General features: G+C 37.3%; 1 protein-coding gene across 1 annotated transcript; it reads left to right on the top strand.

Moving 5' to 3' along the window:
• Window positions 1–4312: 4312 nt before the first annotated feature.
• On the top strand, window positions 4313–5480 carry LOC106827988 (olfactory receptor 10D1B). The gene has a single exon (XM_014836200.3). The coding sequence runs from the start codon at window positions 4423–4425 to the stop codon at window positions 5356–5358; it is 936 nt and encodes a 311-aa protein (XP_014691686.2). The 5' UTR covers window positions 4313–4422; the 3' UTR covers window positions 5359–5480.
• Window positions 5481–19292: the final 13812 nt, after the last annotated feature.

The raw sequence follows: 19292 nt of genomic DNA, 5'->3' as shown, positions 1-19292 counted from the left end.
CTACTGAACTTTCTGGAACTTATTCCCTATGAATTCTCTATGAAACAGGGCATGAGCTGAACAAGCTTCTCTTGCACAGGTGCACACTCTTTCTTGTGAGCTTGCTCTTGCTCTCACTCTCCTTATAGTTTGTCATAATCTTGTCAGGGAATACAAGACAAAAAGAGTAATGACTGTAAGAGTATACATGAGAGTCCTCCAAATCTCTAAATGAATCTATTAATAATTCTCCTCTCATACAGGGACAGCTGCTTGCTATATGGAGTCATTTTGGGAAGCTGTGATGATGTAGTGGAAAGAAAGCTAAGCTTGGGAATGCCTGGGCTCTTCTACTGTATAACTTTAGGAAAGTTGCAATTTCTCTGAGTTCCAATGTCCTTATTTGTAAAATGGGGTTAACAAGAGCCACCTTACCTGGTTCTCAAGAGTATTAATTAAAACACCATAAAAGTGCATTGGAAAACTGAAGCAACCACAAATTTAAAGTTATATTAGTTATGAATGAGCATTTGAAATAAGAATTAGTTGTAAACTTGTTTTTCTTTATAACTCTAAGGAAGCAGTAATATCATGTTGGATTTGAGATGTATCTCTACCATTAACCAACTCTATTACCTTGCTTAAGTTGCTTAAACTCTTTGAGACTAAATTTTCTATTAGAAATGGGGAAAATTATACTACCTGCCTAATAGACTGCTAGTGAGAATTGAAAGAGCTACTACATGTGGAGCACTGAGCACGATCCAGTGTATAGCAAATGTTAGCTATTATTAAAACTACGCTCTATTCGCTAAGAATCCTAATAGGCCACTCTCATCTGGAAATCCTGACTGAGTAGCATCTGGACTCCCTCTATGACGTGTGTTTCTCTTCTTTTAAAAATGTTTTCACAACTGTCTTGGCATTAGAATAGTTACTTTTGTAACCACTATAGTCATATTCATAGTTCATAATTTCTTTGGCATAGGGGTTAGTCGAATTGCCATCATTAAATATTAAAACTCCACTTTTATTGTGTTACGTCAGTATCATTGAAAAGTTTTACAGCATAAATAAGATCAAATAATTTTAGAAATAGTAAGAATTTTAACTCAAATTTTTCATTCCATCTGAGAAGATACTTAAAGGCATATCTGAAAGATGATTCTCTTTACACGTTCATGGATATTTCCAGTGACAAGAAGCTAACCATTTCACAAGGTTGCTTATTTCATTGGTGTACATTTTTTTTTATAATTAAATACTTCCTTTCTACAGTGAAAATAAATCTATCTTTCTACCACATCTGCCAATGATCCCTGAGTCATTACATAGAACAGCCACATAGAAAGTCTATCTACCAGCCCTGCAAGCATTTGAAGACAACATTATATCTCTGTTTCTCTTTGAGTGCAAAGCCCACATCTCTGGAATTCATCGTAGGATAGTGCTTAAAGGCAGTGGCTTTGAAATTAAAGGGTCAATTCAGTCACTTTCTAGATGAGTAATCTTTAAGTAATTTAATCTGTACTTCCTTTTGTCAAACAATAGCACCTACTTTATAAAGTTTCTTTTGGAGATTAAATGTAACAATTTAAAAATTTAGCATAGCACTTTGCACATGATAAGTGCTTACAATGAATTGTTAATTGAATATTATCTATTTAGTCAATCATTTTTCTTTTGAACTGGTTTACAGACCCTTTATTTATATTGGTCACCCTCCTATGAATGTGTCCAGTGTATGACTGTTTTTCTCCTTGGTATTGACTTGAAGGATACATAATGATGGTTGATGCATAATAAATAGTTACTAACAGTTTGGGTTTCTGTCTTGAATACTGATGTTTATGAGAGATAACCCTATGATCATATGAATGTATAGATAATTTCAAAGCACTAAGACAAATGATATCAAAAGCAAAGGCTTGAAGTTGTAAAGAGCAACCAAAAAAAGGGCTAGCATTGCAAGTGGTCTAAGGTTAGAATTGAAGCTCATTCTACCATGCCAACAATCTCAGAGGAACCCAGATGTTTCCCACTTTACAGCATCCCTTTGTGATGATCTCATTACTATTGTGTCATAGCTGGATGATGAATAAGGTTGACAGACTAACTGCTCCCTCAGAGCCATCACTGAGTCCAAAGTAGGGCTTAGGGAATCTGAGAAATCTTCCAAGGAAGCAATCTAGGGAGAGTGAGTATGCACAGTTCTTGATTTTACAAACCCTATGAGATTCAATTCCTTTTAAGTAGGAGAATTGAAACTCCTTTGGCTGGAGTACTCTGTGCTCTGCTCAGAAACAGTAAATGTGAGGTCTTGTTATAACACTTTGGAAATCTTGACTCTGTTCTCAGAGGAACTGTGTGAGTGTTCAAACTGCTGCCCATGACTCATTGTTAGCCTCTGCCCCTCACATACTAACAGGTCCACAGCTAGGGACCTTCCTGGTCCTTGGGGACTTCTTTTTCCTGACATAGACTTAGCAATCAAGCAGGATTATACAGTCATAGATTTTCATAGTGTTTGATCATAGGCAAGGACCCAAGACCTCTGAGAGCCTTTGCTGACCAAGGAAAGATGATCCAGAGCTCACAGAAATTTGCATTGCTCAGAGACACTATTCAGGTATGGCTAAAATTAGTAACAAGAAGCAAGTTGTCAGCAGCTTTTCTCCCCCCAGAATGTCACTGTTTCGCTCTTTGCTATCTTCAATTTTGCCAAGTCCTAGGGTGGTATATGAGTCACTCATTTTGGCTTGGTCATTTTCTTTTGATATGTTTTTCAGTGGCATTTACCACAGTCTGTGATTAGAATCCCCTTGTTGAACGTGGCTCTATAACTCGGAAACTCCTATACTGGAGTTGATACCAAAGTCTAGCGTCAAAGAGATTGGAAAAGCCTGTTGTCTGATCTCTGAGGAATTAGATACTAGCTAAGTGTACTCTAAAGTCAAGACTGAACATGACCAGGAAGAAGTAAGACAAGAAGAATTTCCCAGTATAAAATAATGATGTGAACCCATCTAGAAGGATGTCGTTGCCTAGCAGTGGAACATGTTATCTTAAAAAGCAGAGGCAGGCGGTAATTTTCCCAGTGAATAAGGGCACAGACAAAGGAATGAAACAAGTCTGAGACTTAGCTCTGTCACATACTAGCTTTGTAACCTCGGGCAACTTGCTTAATTTTTCTAAGCTTCAGTTTCTTGATCTTTAGGTTGGAGTAGTAATAATAGTTTCTTCTTCTAGGTTTATTTAAAAAATGAATCAGATTTTGAAAGTGTTGAGCCTAGTCCTTGGAACACGGTAAATATTCATTGAATGGTATGTCTATATATGCATGTATCTATGTATTATTATGATGATGATGTGAGTAATGAGAGGAAGAGGTCCCTGTATCTTCCAGGTACCATATTCTGCTCTTGACTTGTTTAAACTTCCTCATTAGAGCTGTTTTTGACCTTCTCCTATGTGGGTCACTATATTTCTTTCTTCATCATGGTAACATGAATTTGATGCTTCCCTTTCTGTTACTATTTCTTTTGCTTAATATTTCAGAGTTGCCTTAAGTCTACTTAGAAAAGGCTAAAAGGATCAGAAGAACCAGAGAAGTATCTCCTGATAGAGTTGGGGATATTAGACCTCTCAAGTCTGGAAGGATGCAGTCTGAAGAGGGTGTGATCTAGGTCTATCAATAATGTTACTTAATAAAATATTTATTTGCAAATAATTATAGAATGCCAACATTAAAGGAAGGCACTTAAAGAAGAAGTTTAAGATACATAAAAGAAAAGAAGCTTTTTTTCATTTGGATGTATGTTTTTTGCCAGATACTCTCAGACATTTCATAAACTTTACTATGAAACCAGGGTTTTTTTGTTGTTGGTGTTGTTTTTGTTATAATAATTATGATTTTCATTTTGTAAATGATGAAACTATGTCTATGTAAGATATTGTACAAGCTGTTTTAACAAAACCAGGAATCGAATTAAGTGTTCTGATTTCTAACACAATGTTTTTTCCGAATATTTCTCAGAGTAATGAATAGTGGGAGTTTGTTACTCAAAGGTATCGGGAGTGTTCAAAATATAACAATGCCTAAAGAGCATAAATCCATGAATTAAACAACTGTAAAAAAGTTCCTAATTTAACATGAAAGTGTTTTCATTATATCTCTAAACTTCTGACCTAGTCATAGAGAACATTGAGAACCATCAGCCTCTGCAAAACATTCCTTCCAGGACTAGATAGACTGTGGCTCTGAAATAGCCATTTCTTCTCACCTGATATTTTTGTATAGATCTTGCTGTTCATAAGAAGGATGGTTCTTGCTTGTTGAAAACATAGCCAAAGCACTCATTAACAAAAAGCTTGATAATTTGATGTTAGTGTTCAGACTTTAGTGTCTTAGGTCCCTTTTTGAGGTCTGACTTTCTCACAGCTATGAGGAATGCCTCAGTAGTGACAGAATTTATCCTGTTGGGCATCCCACACACAGAGGATCTGGAGGCCATGCTCTTTGTCCTGTTTTTGTCCTTCTACATCTTCACTCTTATGGGGAACCTGCTCATTCTACTGGCAATTGTCTCCTCCACTCGGCTTCACACCCCCATGTACTTCTTCCTGTGTAAACTGTCTGTGTGTGACATATTTTTCCCTTCTGTGAGTTCCCCCAAGATGCTCTTCTACCTCTCGGGAAGCAGCCGAGCCATCTCTTATGCAGGCTGCGTGTCCCAGCTCTTCTTCTACCATTTCCTGGGCTGTACCGAGTGTTTCCTGTACACAGTGATGGCCTATGACCGCTTTGTTGCCATATGTTACCCTCTACGCTACACCATAATCATGAGTCACAGAGTGTGTGGAGTCTTAGCCATGGGAACCTCTTTGTTTGGCTGTATTCAGGCCACCTTTCTAACCACTCTCACCTTCCAATTGCCCTACTGTGGCCCTAATGAGGTGGACTATTACTTCTGTGATATCCCAGTGATGCTGAAGCTGGCTTGTGCAGATACCTCAGCTCTGGAGATGGTGGGGTTCATTAGTGTGGGCCTCATGCCCCTCAGCTGCTTCCTTCTCATCCTCACCTCCTACAGTCGTATCGTCTACTCCATCCTGCAGATCGGCTCTGCAGAAGGCCGGCATCATGCCTTCTCTACCTGCAGTGCCCACCTCACTGCTATCCTGCTTTTCTACATGCCAGTGGTCCTCATCTACCTAAGGCCAACTCCAAGTCCCTGGTTGGATGCAACTGTTCAAGTCCTGAATAACCTGGTGACCCCTATGTTGAACCCCTTGATCTACAGCCTCAGGAATAAAGAGGTAAAATCATCTCTGAGGAAGGTTCTGCATCAACTGGCCTTACTTCCAGACCAGTTGTAGAGAAAGAACAGTAACTAACACATCACCCACACTTCTTGTGTTATAAAACATTTTTATGTAGTTTTCACAAATATTTTTTAATTTGAGACTGTAGGTATTCTTATGATTATTTCCATTTTACAATGTGGGAACTAAGATTTGAAGAGTTAAAATGACATGTTGAAGGATACATAGGGAGTGAATAGGAGAATGAAGACTCTAGGGCTGATCATCTGACTCTGGGACTTGAGCTGTCTTGAGGATACACTACTGATGAGGGAAGGAGGGAGCTCTTCCCAGTAGGCAGAATGATGAGGACCTCTGCTCTTCAATCTTTATTTTCTTCATCCTCCTACATCTCCTTCTCCTCTTCTTTTTCCCCTCACCCTAGCAGTTCCTCATCTTGGCTGCAGTGATTGCCTCCTCAAATGTCTGCATTGGATAAGCCCTCATTTTATTGGTCTAGGTGTTGTTGAAAAAAGTGCGAGAGGTAGATCCCCATGGCTTCAAGCACCCTAAAAAACACAAAGAAATTATGTAAAGAGAAAGATTTCTGGTTGGGAACAGAGGCAGGTCCCTTATGAGTGAAACGGAGGTACTGGTGTAATGTACTACCTGCAAACCCCATCTGTTGGGCGTGGGCCTGAAAGCAGGTCCTGGCTGTGGAACTGCAGCACACGCACGAGAACCTGGAAAGTCAGATGGGGACTCTACGGAGGGTGACTGCGCTGTGACTCTGTGTTAGAAAACCTGGACTAGGCTTTGTATTGCTCAGTACGACCAGGGGCGATGCTGGGTCCAAGCTGTCATTATTTTGTTTCTTTGGCTTTTCTGTTTACTGAAAGGATTTAACTTTGTTCCCATTTCTAAATGTCTTTATTTTTTGGCTGAAGTATGCTAAGAATGAAAAATGTGCTATTTGAATAGAGTGAGCTGTTGTTTTCATGACTGAATTCGTTGAGAATCCTATCACACTTGGGGAATATAGTTGCATACACTTTGTTCTAAACAGTGGTGTAGAGAGAAAAGAATACTGGGAAGAGGATGATGGAAGAGAAGGGGGCAGAGGCAGAGACCTTTTTTTTTTTCTCCTGCCCGTACTTCTCAGAATCAGAGAGCAATTAAGGAACCTGCCAGATCAAACAAGCACTACTGTGTCCGTGCCTCCAGCCACTGGGGGAGCCAGCACCTGCTCCTGGAGTGAAGACAAACTCTTTCCTAGTCACTTCTCCTAAACTCCTCAAAACCCTCTCAGTCCTATTTCTCCCTTGTTTCTCAGTAAACAAGAGCCTAAATGGGAAGGTGGAAATACCTCTCGAATTATTTCAAATTTAGTGTATCCTAAACCTTTCTCAAGCCTCTCTGAGTCCATTTGAAGACCTCCTCCCATTCCTCAATTTCCTGGTGGTAGTTGCTCAGATGATCAAAATAAAGCAATATATAAGAATAAAAGATGGGATCCAATTTATTTTTATTTTTGCTCAATCAGATGTCATTTGATGAATAACTCTGTTCTAGGGATGAGGAAAGCAAAGATAAAGAAGACATGATCCTAGTAAAATGAAGTCAAAGTCTTCTGGAGAAAAACAGATGTACAATTAGCTCGAACATCTCATGATAAATACTGTGATAAATATATACATGATATATACTTTCATGTATAAATAAATACATGAAATACTAAATTTCATAAGGTATGAAATAAAGCAGAAAATGTAGAGTACATTTTTCTGGGACTGGAAGGGGACCTCACAGAAAAGGTGTTGAATGTTGGAGTTTTGTTTTGGTTTGGCTTTTTGTTTTGTTTTCACTCAGATGAAGAGTGGCTGAGAAATATTTTTCAGGGAGAAGCAACACACTTGTCAACCTTTTTTTTTTTGGTGAGGGCAGGCATGTGAGAGATAATTCCTCTTAATAATATGGCATCTATGAGTGAATGCCCTTACAGGAAAAATAAAATTCATTTGACCTCTTTTCAAGGTTTTCCCTCCAGCTCAGCTCTTTGTTCCTGGATTGAAGGAACACCTTGCACAAAATGACTCTATCCCTATCTCCTTAAACAAATTGACCACTCTGCTTGTCCCAGAGTTTATGAGAGATGCTGGCAGCTCTCATGTCTCCAGGTAGTATCTGAGCTTTCTTTTAACCTAAGCAGGAGCCCAGAATGTCAGTCCCAGCCTGGGGTATGGAGGCCCAGGTTGGGTTTGATAGTGGAATGAGACTTTTCTGTGTTTTATAATTAAAGAGACAATCTAAGACAAATTTGAGAAAAAAATGTCAATGGAAGGAACCCCAAACCAGGTAGACCTTGTAAAAGACTATTTAATCCACAGGGGCAGAGCAAAAACAGAGAATCAAGGCCCAAGACCAGGGTGGCCAGAGAAGAATAAGAATATTGAAGCAGAGGTTCAGAGTATTTTTGAGCCACGTGGGCTATAGTAGCAGCGTTTCCTAAGACACTGGATTCAAGCTTTGTCTAGGAGTGTCCTCCAAGAGCTGACTCCAGGTGGATTCTGATGTCTTTAAAGGTTTCTCTGTTCATCCCAATATTTTATGCAGCATACCATTGTAGTGTCCAGTCACTGTTCCTTTTTGCTCCTCTCTAAATTTTTTACGTGACCAATGACTGTTCTGAATTTCACCTATGTATTTTATTTTACCTACAGTTCCTGAGAGAGAAACTGTAATGTGGGCATCTGAAGTGGAAACCTAGCACACGGATGCCAAAAGTGGAGCTGAGATGATGGCTACTCACATGGCATAGGGGGATTGTAGAAAGAGGTTTTCAGAAGAGTGTTCACAGGAGTAGAAGCCTGTTCTGTGTGTTTCTAGCTCTCCCTGGGATCCTGCTGATTTCTTCTAAATCGTATTGATTGAAGTGAATTAATAACTAGTCAGAAATTAAAGTTTCCATCACTTGATATGCAACTTTTTTTTTGGTCAAGAATACTGACTTTATCTTTACAGAAACGATTATTCAAGCTAAAAGAATAACGTTATTTTTTTAAAAAGTAACGTTATTTGTGTTTTGCTAGTTCACTTAGGGTAACAGGAGCAATAATGCCTGTAGTTATTGCAATCCTAAATTTGTGAGAAATAATCTAATCTATTATTTATTATCCTCTTTATTTTACATCCCTTGTTTAAAAAATATTTAAATGCTTGTTTCAATAATATTCTGCAATGGCGACATCAAAAAGCCATCCTTCATTGTCCTGTTGGAAGTCTTTTTACAAAAAATGCTTTTATTTAATAGCAAACAATTCAAAAATAATATTAATACAAAATATGTAAAGTATAAAGAACCATGATACAATGAACACTGGTGTCGACTACCTGGTTTAAGGAAGAGAATCGTGTCGGCAGCTTGGGTGTTCCCAGTGGACCCCAGCCTGATTCCATACCCTTCACTCCCTCTAGAAGTCATCACTCTCCTGAATTTTGTGCTTATTATTCCCTTGTTTTCCTTTATGTTTTACTTCTTATATTTGTGTCCCTAAATACCATGTTGCAAGTTTTTGAACTTTATATTAATTTACTTCTGCTGAAATTTGCTTTAAATTTTACATTTTTTGACACGTTATTTCATAGGTTCAAGATTAATTCATTATCGCCAAAATGTAGTATCCCATTGTGTGAGTATATCAACATTTATTTTCTGCTGTTGTTTTTATTCACAAGTAAATGTGAATTTTCAGAATGTAAGAAATTGTTTGTTTTAAACAGCTGCAATATTTTGGTGGGTTCTTCATACCTATCAATATGTATAGATATGGCACAAAGATACCATCCCCAGCCTCCCCTTAAGATTTCCTTCTACTAGGAAAAAAAGAAAATACAAAATTTTATTTAATTTGGATTTGCCCAATAGCAGACACTGAGGCAAAGGTTTGGGTATAAGCAATTTATTTGGAAGATGATCCCAGGAAGCATGATAAGGAAGTGGGAAACTGAGAGAAAGGACAGTCAGTACCCTCAAAGTGCATCAAAGTCACAAATGGCAAGATTTCATTCTTTATTGTGGCTGAGTAGTATTTATATACATGTATATATATCTACCACAACTCCTTTATCCATTCATCTATCAGTGGACACTTAGGTTGCTTCCATATCTTGGCTATTGTAAATAATGCTGCAATGAACATAGGGGTGCATGTATCTCATTTTTGTGTGAGGAAGGGTGGCCCTGAGCTAACATCTGTTACCAATCTTCCTCTTTTTGCTTGAGGAAGATTGTTGCTGAGCTGGCATCTGTGCCAATCTTCCTCTATTTTATGTGAGATGCCACCACAGTGTCGCTTGATGAGCAGTACTAGGTCTGTGCCCTGGATCCAAACCTGCAAACCCAGGGGCGCTGAAGCATAGCACGTGAACTTAACCACTACACTACTGGGCCAGCCCCAGGGGTTCATATATATTTTTGAATTAGTGTATGTTCTCCTCAGATAGATACTCACTGGTGAAATTGGTGGATCATATGGTAGCTCTGTTTTTAATTTTTTGAGGAACCTCTATACTGTTTCTCCATAGAGGCTGCACCAATTTACATTCCCACAAAAAGTGCATGAGCGTTCCCTCATTGTTGCCAACCCTTGTTATTTATTTATTTTTTTGATAACAACCATTCTGACAGGTGTAAGGTGATAGCTCCTTGTGGTTTTGATTTGCATTTCTCTGATGATTAGTGATGTTGAGCATCTTCTCTTGTTCCTGCTGGCCATCTGTATGTCTTCCTTAGAAAAACGTCTATTCAGGTCCTCTGCCCATTTTTTAATTGAATTGTCTGGTTTTTTACCATTAAGTGGGCATGAGTTCTTGAGATATTTTAGATGTTGACCCTTTATCACATACATGATTTACAAATATTTTATCTCATTCAGTAGGTTGCCTCTTCATTTTGTTGATGGTTTCTTTCACTGTGCAGAAACTTTCTAGTTTGATGTAGTCCCATTTGTTTATTTTTGCTTTTGTTTCCCTTGCCTTTGGAGTCAGGTCCAAAAAACATCACTAGGACTGATGTCAAGGAAATTATTGCCTATGTTTTCTTCTAGGTGTTTTATGATTTTAGGTCTTACATTCAAATCTTTAATCTGTTTGGGTTAACTTTTGATGTGGTGAAAGATAGTGGTCCAGTTTCATTCATTTGCATGTGAGTCTCCAATTTTCCCAACACCATTTATTGAAGAGACTGTTCTTTGCCCATTGTATATTCTTACCTTTTTTCTTGTAAATTTATTGACAATATATGGATTCGTTTATTTCTTGGATCTCAATTCTGTTCCATTGATCTATTGTCTGCTTTTATGACCAAACCATACCATTGATTACTATAGCTTTGTAGTATAGTTTGAAATCAAGAAGCATGATACCTCCAGCTTTGTTCTTTTTCAAATATCACATGATTTCACTTACATGTGGAGTCAAATATACAAAACAGCCAAACAAACAAAGCAAAACCTAGACACAGAGAACAGATTTGTGGTTGCCAGAGGGGAAGATGTTAGGGGGGAGGTGAAATAAGTGAAAGGATTAAGAAGTAAAAGCTTCCAGTTATAAAATAAATAAGGCATGGAGATGTAATGTACAGCATGGGGAATATAGTCAACAATATTGTGTTAACTTTGTAAGATGAGAGATGAAACTAGACTTATTGTAGTTACCATTTCACAACTTATACACTTTTATTCACTTTGTGATATACCTGAAACTAATCTAATACTGTATGTCAGTTATACCTCAATAAAAAAAAAGCAGTGACTAACAAAAAATGAAATAAAATAACTGAAAAACAGTATAATATCTGTGGAATTAACAATCAGACACAACCTACCTTTTAGTCCCTCAAAGTCATATGTTCACCCAGCAACACATACATCTCTCTCACACCCACTCTTAGCTAAACAGTCCTTGCCATTCCCTAAAGTTACCCCTTTGCATTTTTATTTATTCATTGACTTGTTTTTTCAATAAACATGTATTTAGTGAGCACTTACTATGCTAAGCACTGGAGTTACAAAGTTCTGCAAGTCCTATTCTTCAGACGCTCATAGCTAAGCATGGAGCTTACACATGATTAAAATAAAATATAACAAGTATTAATGGAAATATATAAAATATAGACCAGTAAAATGAAAGCATAAATGAGCAATCCTGTACAGACATTGGAGGAGATCCAAAAGAATTGTTTAAAATAGATTCATTCACAATTTTGAGCCTTTATAAGTTTTATTCTCCCTTCTTGGGATGCCCTTCCTGGTTTCCTCTGCTGGAGAAACTTCTACTCTTCCTTCAAAATTCAAGCTGAACAGCCATTTTTGTTTTGAAATTTCCCTATCTCAGACACAATTAACTTCTTATTTCTTTGTGTTTCAATTTTATATCATAGCACAAAGCATCAACTCATCATGTGAAAATAATATTGGCAAAATGACTCTCAAGAGTAAGAGTTAACTAAGTGCAGGCAGCTGAAGAAAGGTCACAGATAGGTACTTATAGTTTAGAGTTGCCCAACCCTTCATTTGTTGAATGAATAAATGAAAGTATGACTTCTAGACGACATTTTGCTCATAACAAGATCCTCAGTCTATACATTTGTTAAATGTTATTAAGCACCTGCTAGGAACAGGCTCATGCTTTACTTTGAGAAGAATAGTGATAGTTTATGCTAAGAGAAGTAACAGGATCAGATATGGTTTGAATTTCATCTTAAAATGAATGCATTTTATAACTTTTAACAAGTTACTTAACTAGCATAAATTGTTATGTTTAAATTACCAAAATGGAGATATTTAAACCTTCTTCACTGAATTATAAAGGTTGACTTAGAAAGTTCTTTAAAGCATCTAACACTGTATCTTGAACATAATAGGAATTTGATAAATATGTTACCTTCCCCACTCTTCTGTTTCCTAAGAAATATATTTCTTTAAGTAAAAAGAAAAATTCAATAAAAAAGTAGTTCTCAACTTGCAAAATTTTTCTTTGAAAACAATTGTTCAAGAATATTAGTGATAAAGAACAGTATTTAAGGACAGTGTTTAAGAGTGTGCTGGGCTTTGTAGCCAGACAGATCTGAGTTTAAATTCCCTCTTGGCCACTTGTCATTTGTATGGTGTTAGGCAAGCTCTCTGAGCACAATCTCTTCAAATCTATTAAGAGAAGGATACAAGCACCAAACTCACTGGGTCCTCATGAAGATTGAATGATACTATCTATGTAAAGAGTTTAGTGCAGGGCTCAACATAGAATAAGTATATGGTAAATGCTAGCCAGCATGGTGTATAATAACCATTTTAATTTAATTTAATATAAAATACTCATTCTATACATTAATTTATACTTACGGATTAAGGCAAAATCGGAGGAGGCTCTGTTTCCTGTTATAGTTCTCACAATTACTTTTCTTTCATTTGAAGTCTTTGAAATGCTAAATGCTCGAATATAGGATCCCACAAAAATGATGCATATTGGAATTATATGGTTTATCTAAATCCACCATCTATTTGGGCTTTAGCTATAGCTAACAAATTATAGGCAGATATAAAAAAAGACTTAGAAAGAAAAAAAAAAAAGAATCTGTTCCCAGTTTGCCCCAAAACATAGGATCTGATATTCTCAGGAAATATCAGAAATGCTGTTGCCACTGCTGCTTGTAACTACTACCAGAAATTAAGGATTTGATGAAGAAACTTAAAAGAAACAAAAATACAAGATTAAAGATTATATTAGATTGAATAGGACTTAAAGAAGCAAGCTGATAGACTTTTAAGTTGTAACTGCAGATGGAAAAGATAACTGAAGCTACCATTGAGATACCAAGAAAATGTAAATTTTTGTTGTGATTAACTGAGATTTATGGAGCATTTATCATGTGATAAATACTGTAGTTAAGATTCGGTGCTTTTGGGGCCGGCCTGCTGGGGCAGCAGTTAAGTTGGCACGTTCCGCTTCTCGGCGGCCTAGGGTTTGCTGGGTCAGACCCCGGGTGAGGACATGGCACTGCTTGGCAAAAGCCATGCTGTGGTAGGCGTCGCACGTATAAAGTAGAGGAAGATGGGCATGGATGTTAGCTCAGGGCCAGTCTTCCTCAGCAAAAAGAGGAGGATGGGCAGCAGTTAGCTCAGGGCTAATCTTCCCTCCCCCTCCCCCCCCAAAAAAAGATTTGGTGCTCTCACCACAATGGCCTGGGTTCGTTTCCAATCAGGGAACCACACCACCCCTCTGTTGGTTGTCATACTGTGGTGGCTGTGTGTTGCTGTGATGTTGAAAGCTAAGTCACCAATATTTCAAGTACCAGCAAGGTCACCCATGGTGGATAGGTTTTAGTGGAGTTTCAGACTAATCAGACTGGGAAGAAGAACCTGGCCCCCACTTCCAAAAAAATTGGCCATGAAAATCCTATGAATAGCAGTGGAGAATTGTCTGATATAGTGCCCGAAGGTGAGAAGATGGTGCAAGAAGACCGACAGGGTTTAACTCTGCTGTACGCAGACTCGACCTCACTAACAACAACAAAAGCACTGTGATAGGTCCTTTGCATTCTCACCTCTTTTCATTCTCATAGTAACCCTGTGAGGTAAGTGCTTATTGTTATTTTCTCTATTTTACAGTTTAAAAAAATGAGATTGAGAGCTTGGGCAACTTCTTCAAAATCCTACAGGTAGTGTGTGCTCCAGCCAGCATTCAGCCCCTAGTTTGTCTTACTCGCTGTTATGGGCTGACCTGTGTTCCCCCCAAATTCAGATGTTGAAGCCTTAAACCCTAGTAGCTCAGAATGTGACTGCATTTAAAGATAGGACCTTTACAGATGTGCTTAAGTTAAAATGAAGCTGTTAGGGTGGACTCTAATCCAATGCAACTGGTGTCTTTATAAGAAAAGGAAATCTGGAGACACAAAGAGACACCAGGGATGCACATGAGGAGATATGACCATGTCAAGAGGCAGCAGGAGGGTGGCCATGTTCAAGCCAAGGAGAAAGGCTGGAGCAATCCTTCCCTTGTGGCCCTCAGTGGAAACCAACCATTCTTGCACCTTGATCTTAGACTTCTAGTCTCCAGAACTTTGAGATAATAAATTTCTGTTGTTTAAGCCACCCAGTTTTTGATATTTTGTTATGATAGCCCTAGCAAACTAATACACTTCTAAGCCCAGCTCTGCTCTAATGCCTCTCATGTACAATGTGTGATTTGTGTTATTGATTATATCATGTACTTTCTTTTTTTTTTTAAAGATTGGCACCTGAGCTAACATCTGTTGCCAATCTCCTTTTTTATTTTCTTCTTCTCTCCAAAGCCTCCCTAGTACATAGTTGTATATTCTAGTTGTAGGTCCTTCTGCCTCTGCATGTGGCACGTGGGATGTGGGATGCTGCCTCAGCATGGCTTGATGAACAGTGCTAGGTCTGCGCCCAGGATCTGAACCGGAGGGACCCTGGGCCGCCGAAGTGCAGCCCGCGAACTTAACCACTAGACCATACCACCAGCTCCAGCATGCACTTTCTATGTTCATTCCTGTTAACATCATTGTTTGAAACTCAGAAAATGGTCCTTATTTCTCAGAGTAGGTAATGGAAAGCTTCAGATAAGAAACACACTTACAAAACTTTTCTTACCACTGATGTCAAGCTGTAAGATTTCTCTAAGGGAATCATTGAGAAGAAAACTTTTTAATTAATTAATCTCAAAGGTACTTGTCCCTATGAGATGCTTCTCATGCTCATTATGACTTTGGCTTTTTTGGCTAATTTTTTGTTCCCACTTGTGAGCTGTATAATGGGGCAAAGGGAATTAGTAAGACTGGGAATTGGCTTAGGAAGTGCAAGAAGGCTTGTTAAAATGTTTATGGTCTTGGGTTTTGTCTGTAATTATTATTCCAAGAAAAAACTATGTTTGAGTATAACAAAAACATATACTAACATACAGCCTCATTTCTACTTTCATGTTCATGCACAATTTCATTCACGTCAATTTTTCCAGCATTTCCAAGACGAGGCTGATTCTTCCTAAATCACTGCATTAAAAAAAAAAGGAGAGAGAGAGAGATCCTGTGACGTCAACTTTCTTGTGAGAGTTAGTGATAAAAATCCCACTAGCCAGTTACAATGCAATTAAATAGCCTTGACAGAACAGTGAAAACATGGAGTTTTTAATATCAAGGCTTCAAATAGCTACATATTCTGAGTGTGGAATCTTCTCACTCTCAAAGAAGCATGAGTGGAAAGTGTCAATCATATTTCAGTAATCAGAGCTGGTTTTGTCCAGTAAGTGGTAAAAACCTGAATTAAAATAACTCAGTTAGACTGAACAGCAGGGCCAGGGTAAGCAATTTGAGACAGAGTGAATTTCAAGAGAAAATGCAAAAGGCTCAATTTATCAACCATGACAATTCTCATGGCTTAAATTAACAAGACACTTGCTGATCCTTTTTATCAGTGCGTACTGTGAAGATTTATCATATTTCATGTCCTACCCCCCAAATTTTTTAATCCAAATTTACATTCTTAGTTATTTTGAGCGCACTAAGAAATATTTAATTACCTTAAATACACACAAAGAAACACACACACAATATAATCAATGGGAATGATAACAGTTTTGATAATATACCAATTGAATGAAATCTGTTGTTTTCAACTAAATATCATAAAAATCCTTGAGAGCCCCCAATAAACAAACTGTCTCTAACAAAATAAAGAGATAAATTCCTACACCTTTTTAGACACAAAAGGACAGAGTTGGATGAGAGTTTAAATATTACATAGAGCAATTATCTCATTTTATATATGATGAAGCAACAGGGCCCAGAGAGGCCAAAACACAGGCATAACAAGTGAGAACAAGATGAAATACTCTACTATCCAATGTTACTTCACTTAAAAGAATGGATTGGTATCTAATTTAGGATGTAAATCTTCTACTGATCTTGTCTGCTTTAGAATAGGTTTTTATATTTACCTTCGTACTTGTCTTACCCACCTCATAGATTGCAGATTCCCTGAGAACAGACACAGTAGGCCCCACATATCTTCTCCTAATAATTCCATCTTTGTTTCATCTGCAGTGGTTTAGCACAGGGCCTGGGAGTTGTTGAATGCCTATCACTGTTTGTATTATCCAATTGGATATCCTCTTGTAAATGATATCCTTAAGTAGCCCTGCCCTCAGTCTTCTGCCAATTTTATTATTTACAGAGCTCAGTCTATCCACTTGGAAGCCAATGGTGAGCAGAACTAAAGGGGAAAATCTAGACTAGGCCCCATAAGAAAAGCTGGTCTAAACACACCTTAGTTATGTCTTATTTTTATGTAATGATTATTAGCTAGAACCTTTGAGCTGGAAGGGAGCTTAGAGATCCCTTATGCAAACATTTTTCCTAAAAATGAGGAAAGAGGCCTATGTAGCTAAATGAGCTCATGGAAATGAGTGTACTAAATTGGGAGTTCTGTTCTCCATCAAGTGATCTGAGGCCTAAGTAGGTTTCTTCCTATTTTAGTTAACTGTTGAATTAATTTAGCAAACGTTCATTGAGAATCTAGTAAGTCACTTGCTAAGGAGAATAAAAAATAAATCAGACAGAGGTCTGATGTGATTAGCTATGAGACAAATTATATATTACCCTATCAAGAAAAATACGGTTAAAATACGAAGTGGGTTCAAATGAGAGAGGTCAATTTGATCTGAGAATATCAGGGTGAGTCTAAAGGAGGAGAGGACACATGGACTGAGTCTTATTGGCTGATAGGATTTGAAAATTTGGGAATGTGGGTGGCCGTTAGAGGAAAATTTATGAGATCCTAATGCACAGAAATGTTAAGAAAATTTGTAAAATGCCGTCAGTTTTTTTTCTTCCTTTTCCTTTAGCTAAAGAACTCAGTAATATCTAATATCTAATATTATATATTTATAACACTTTATTTTATTAAGAAATAATATGTTATATATAATATTGCCTGTATATACAATATATGTATACATATATGTGTATGTATATATACTATGTATAATAATATTATACATTATTTTTATTTTATACTATTAATTTAGTATAGTGTTTTCATAGTATTTAAAATGTTTATAGCATAGTATACAACAGATTTATATTCACTTGGCATAAGCCATGCTAAAAGCATTGGTTCTATTGCCAGGACCTGAGGAACAAGAAACAGCAGGCTTAAAACTAATTCTTAGGCTATCTTTCTGTGCTCTCCTTTCTCTCTGCATTTGGTTTCCATGGAGACTTTCTAGAGAGAACTCTATGGGTGAGCAAAAGACCAAAGCTGGTTTGCGGAGCCCTGTGAAATGAGGTGTAAGTTTTGAGTTCAGTGAAAACGTTGCAAGTAAAATAGCACACCAGTCAAATAATTTTCAAAGTCCGTTAAAGGTGATTATGCCTATTATCTTCCACTCGCAATTCTGTTCCCAGCCATCCTACTTGCTGGCCCTTGACTCATATCTGGATACATGTATGTAACTGATGCCACTATAATCTCTTGGGAAGCCACAATTTAAGGTGATTTCAAACATACTAAGAGGATACATAGTGGGTAAACTATTGTTCATATGCTATAAACTCAGATGTGAAAAATATGACTTCCTTCATTTTTCCATAACTAGGCTTATTTTTATTTTGAACCTCCACTTCTGCCAAATGGTAGGAAAAGATATTTTAGTTACATTCAAGTTACATTTCTATATTCAAGCTACAAAGTTGTTACATTCAAGTTACAAACCCAGTTAATTTTGAACTTTCTGCCCTCATCCTTCAGTTCTCCAGAATTGATTCTAAACTCTGGGACTTGAGGCCGGTCTTGTGGCACAGCAGTTAAGTTCACTTGCTCCACTTTGGCAGCTGGGGGTTTGATGGCCAGGATCCCGGTGCAAACCTACGCACTGCCTATCAAGCCCAGCTGCGGCAGGTGTCCCACATATAAAGTAGAGGAAGATGGGCATGGATGTTAGCTCAGGGCCAATCTTCCTCACCAAAAACAAACAAACAAAAAGAGTTCATATCTAGTTTTATATTTGAGATAACATAAGACATAAGAAAATTTAAATGTATGTCAACATGAATATTTTTTCTCTTTTGTATATAACTCAAGTTGAAATATCAATAGTCTGCATCCAACATTTCACCTCTGGTTATATACCCAAGAGAAGTGAAAACATATGTTCACACAGAAACTTGTATATAATTTTTTAGCAGCATTATTAATAATAATCAAAAGTGGAAATAACCCATAATCTATAAACTAGTGAATGGATAAACAAAGTGGGATAGCTATGAGTGGACTTGGATCATAAAAGGGAATGAAGCACTGATAGATGCTATGATGTGAATGAATCTTAAAAACATTACACTAAATCAAAGAAGCCAGACACAAAAACACTACATGATATATAGTTTTATTTACATGAACTGTCCAGAAAAGACAAATCCATAAAGATAGAAAAGTAGATTATGGGATTCCTGGAGCTATGGGTGGACACAAGCTGTGACTACAAATGGGCATAAGAGGTCTTTCTGTAGTGATGGAAATGTTCTAAAATTGGATTGTGGATTGGTGGCAAAACTCTGAAAATTTACTAAAAAATATTGAATTGTATGCTTTAAAAGGGTGAATTTTATGGTATGTAAACTATATCTCAATAAACCTGCTATTAAAGATGCCAATAGTCTAGGTCTCTTCAAGACCTTATACCGGCCATTTTTAATAGTACTTATTAAATGAAAAATAATCAAAATAGCATTAATTCTCCATATTTACAGAGAGATTTACATTTCAAAAATTGCTTTGTACACAATATATCATCTGAAATTCAGAAGAATATAATGTGAGAGGTATTATCACCTCAGTTTTATAGATAAAGAAATTTGATGACCGCCAGACAATTTAATAACTTGTTCATTCTCATATATCAGTAATAGGATGATCAGGATTCAAAACCTGTTCTAATGA

The sequence above is a fragment of the Equus asinus genome, chromosome 20 (genome assembly GCF_041296235.1).
Source record: "Equus asinus isolate D_3611 breed Donkey chromosome 20, EquAss-T2T_v2, whole genome shotgun sequence".
In the NCBI taxonomy this organism is placed as follows: domain Eukaryota; kingdom Metazoa; phylum Chordata; class Mammalia; order Perissodactyla; family Equidae; genus Equus; species Equus asinus.
This window is presented reverse-complemented; position numbering and strand designations above follow the sequence as displayed.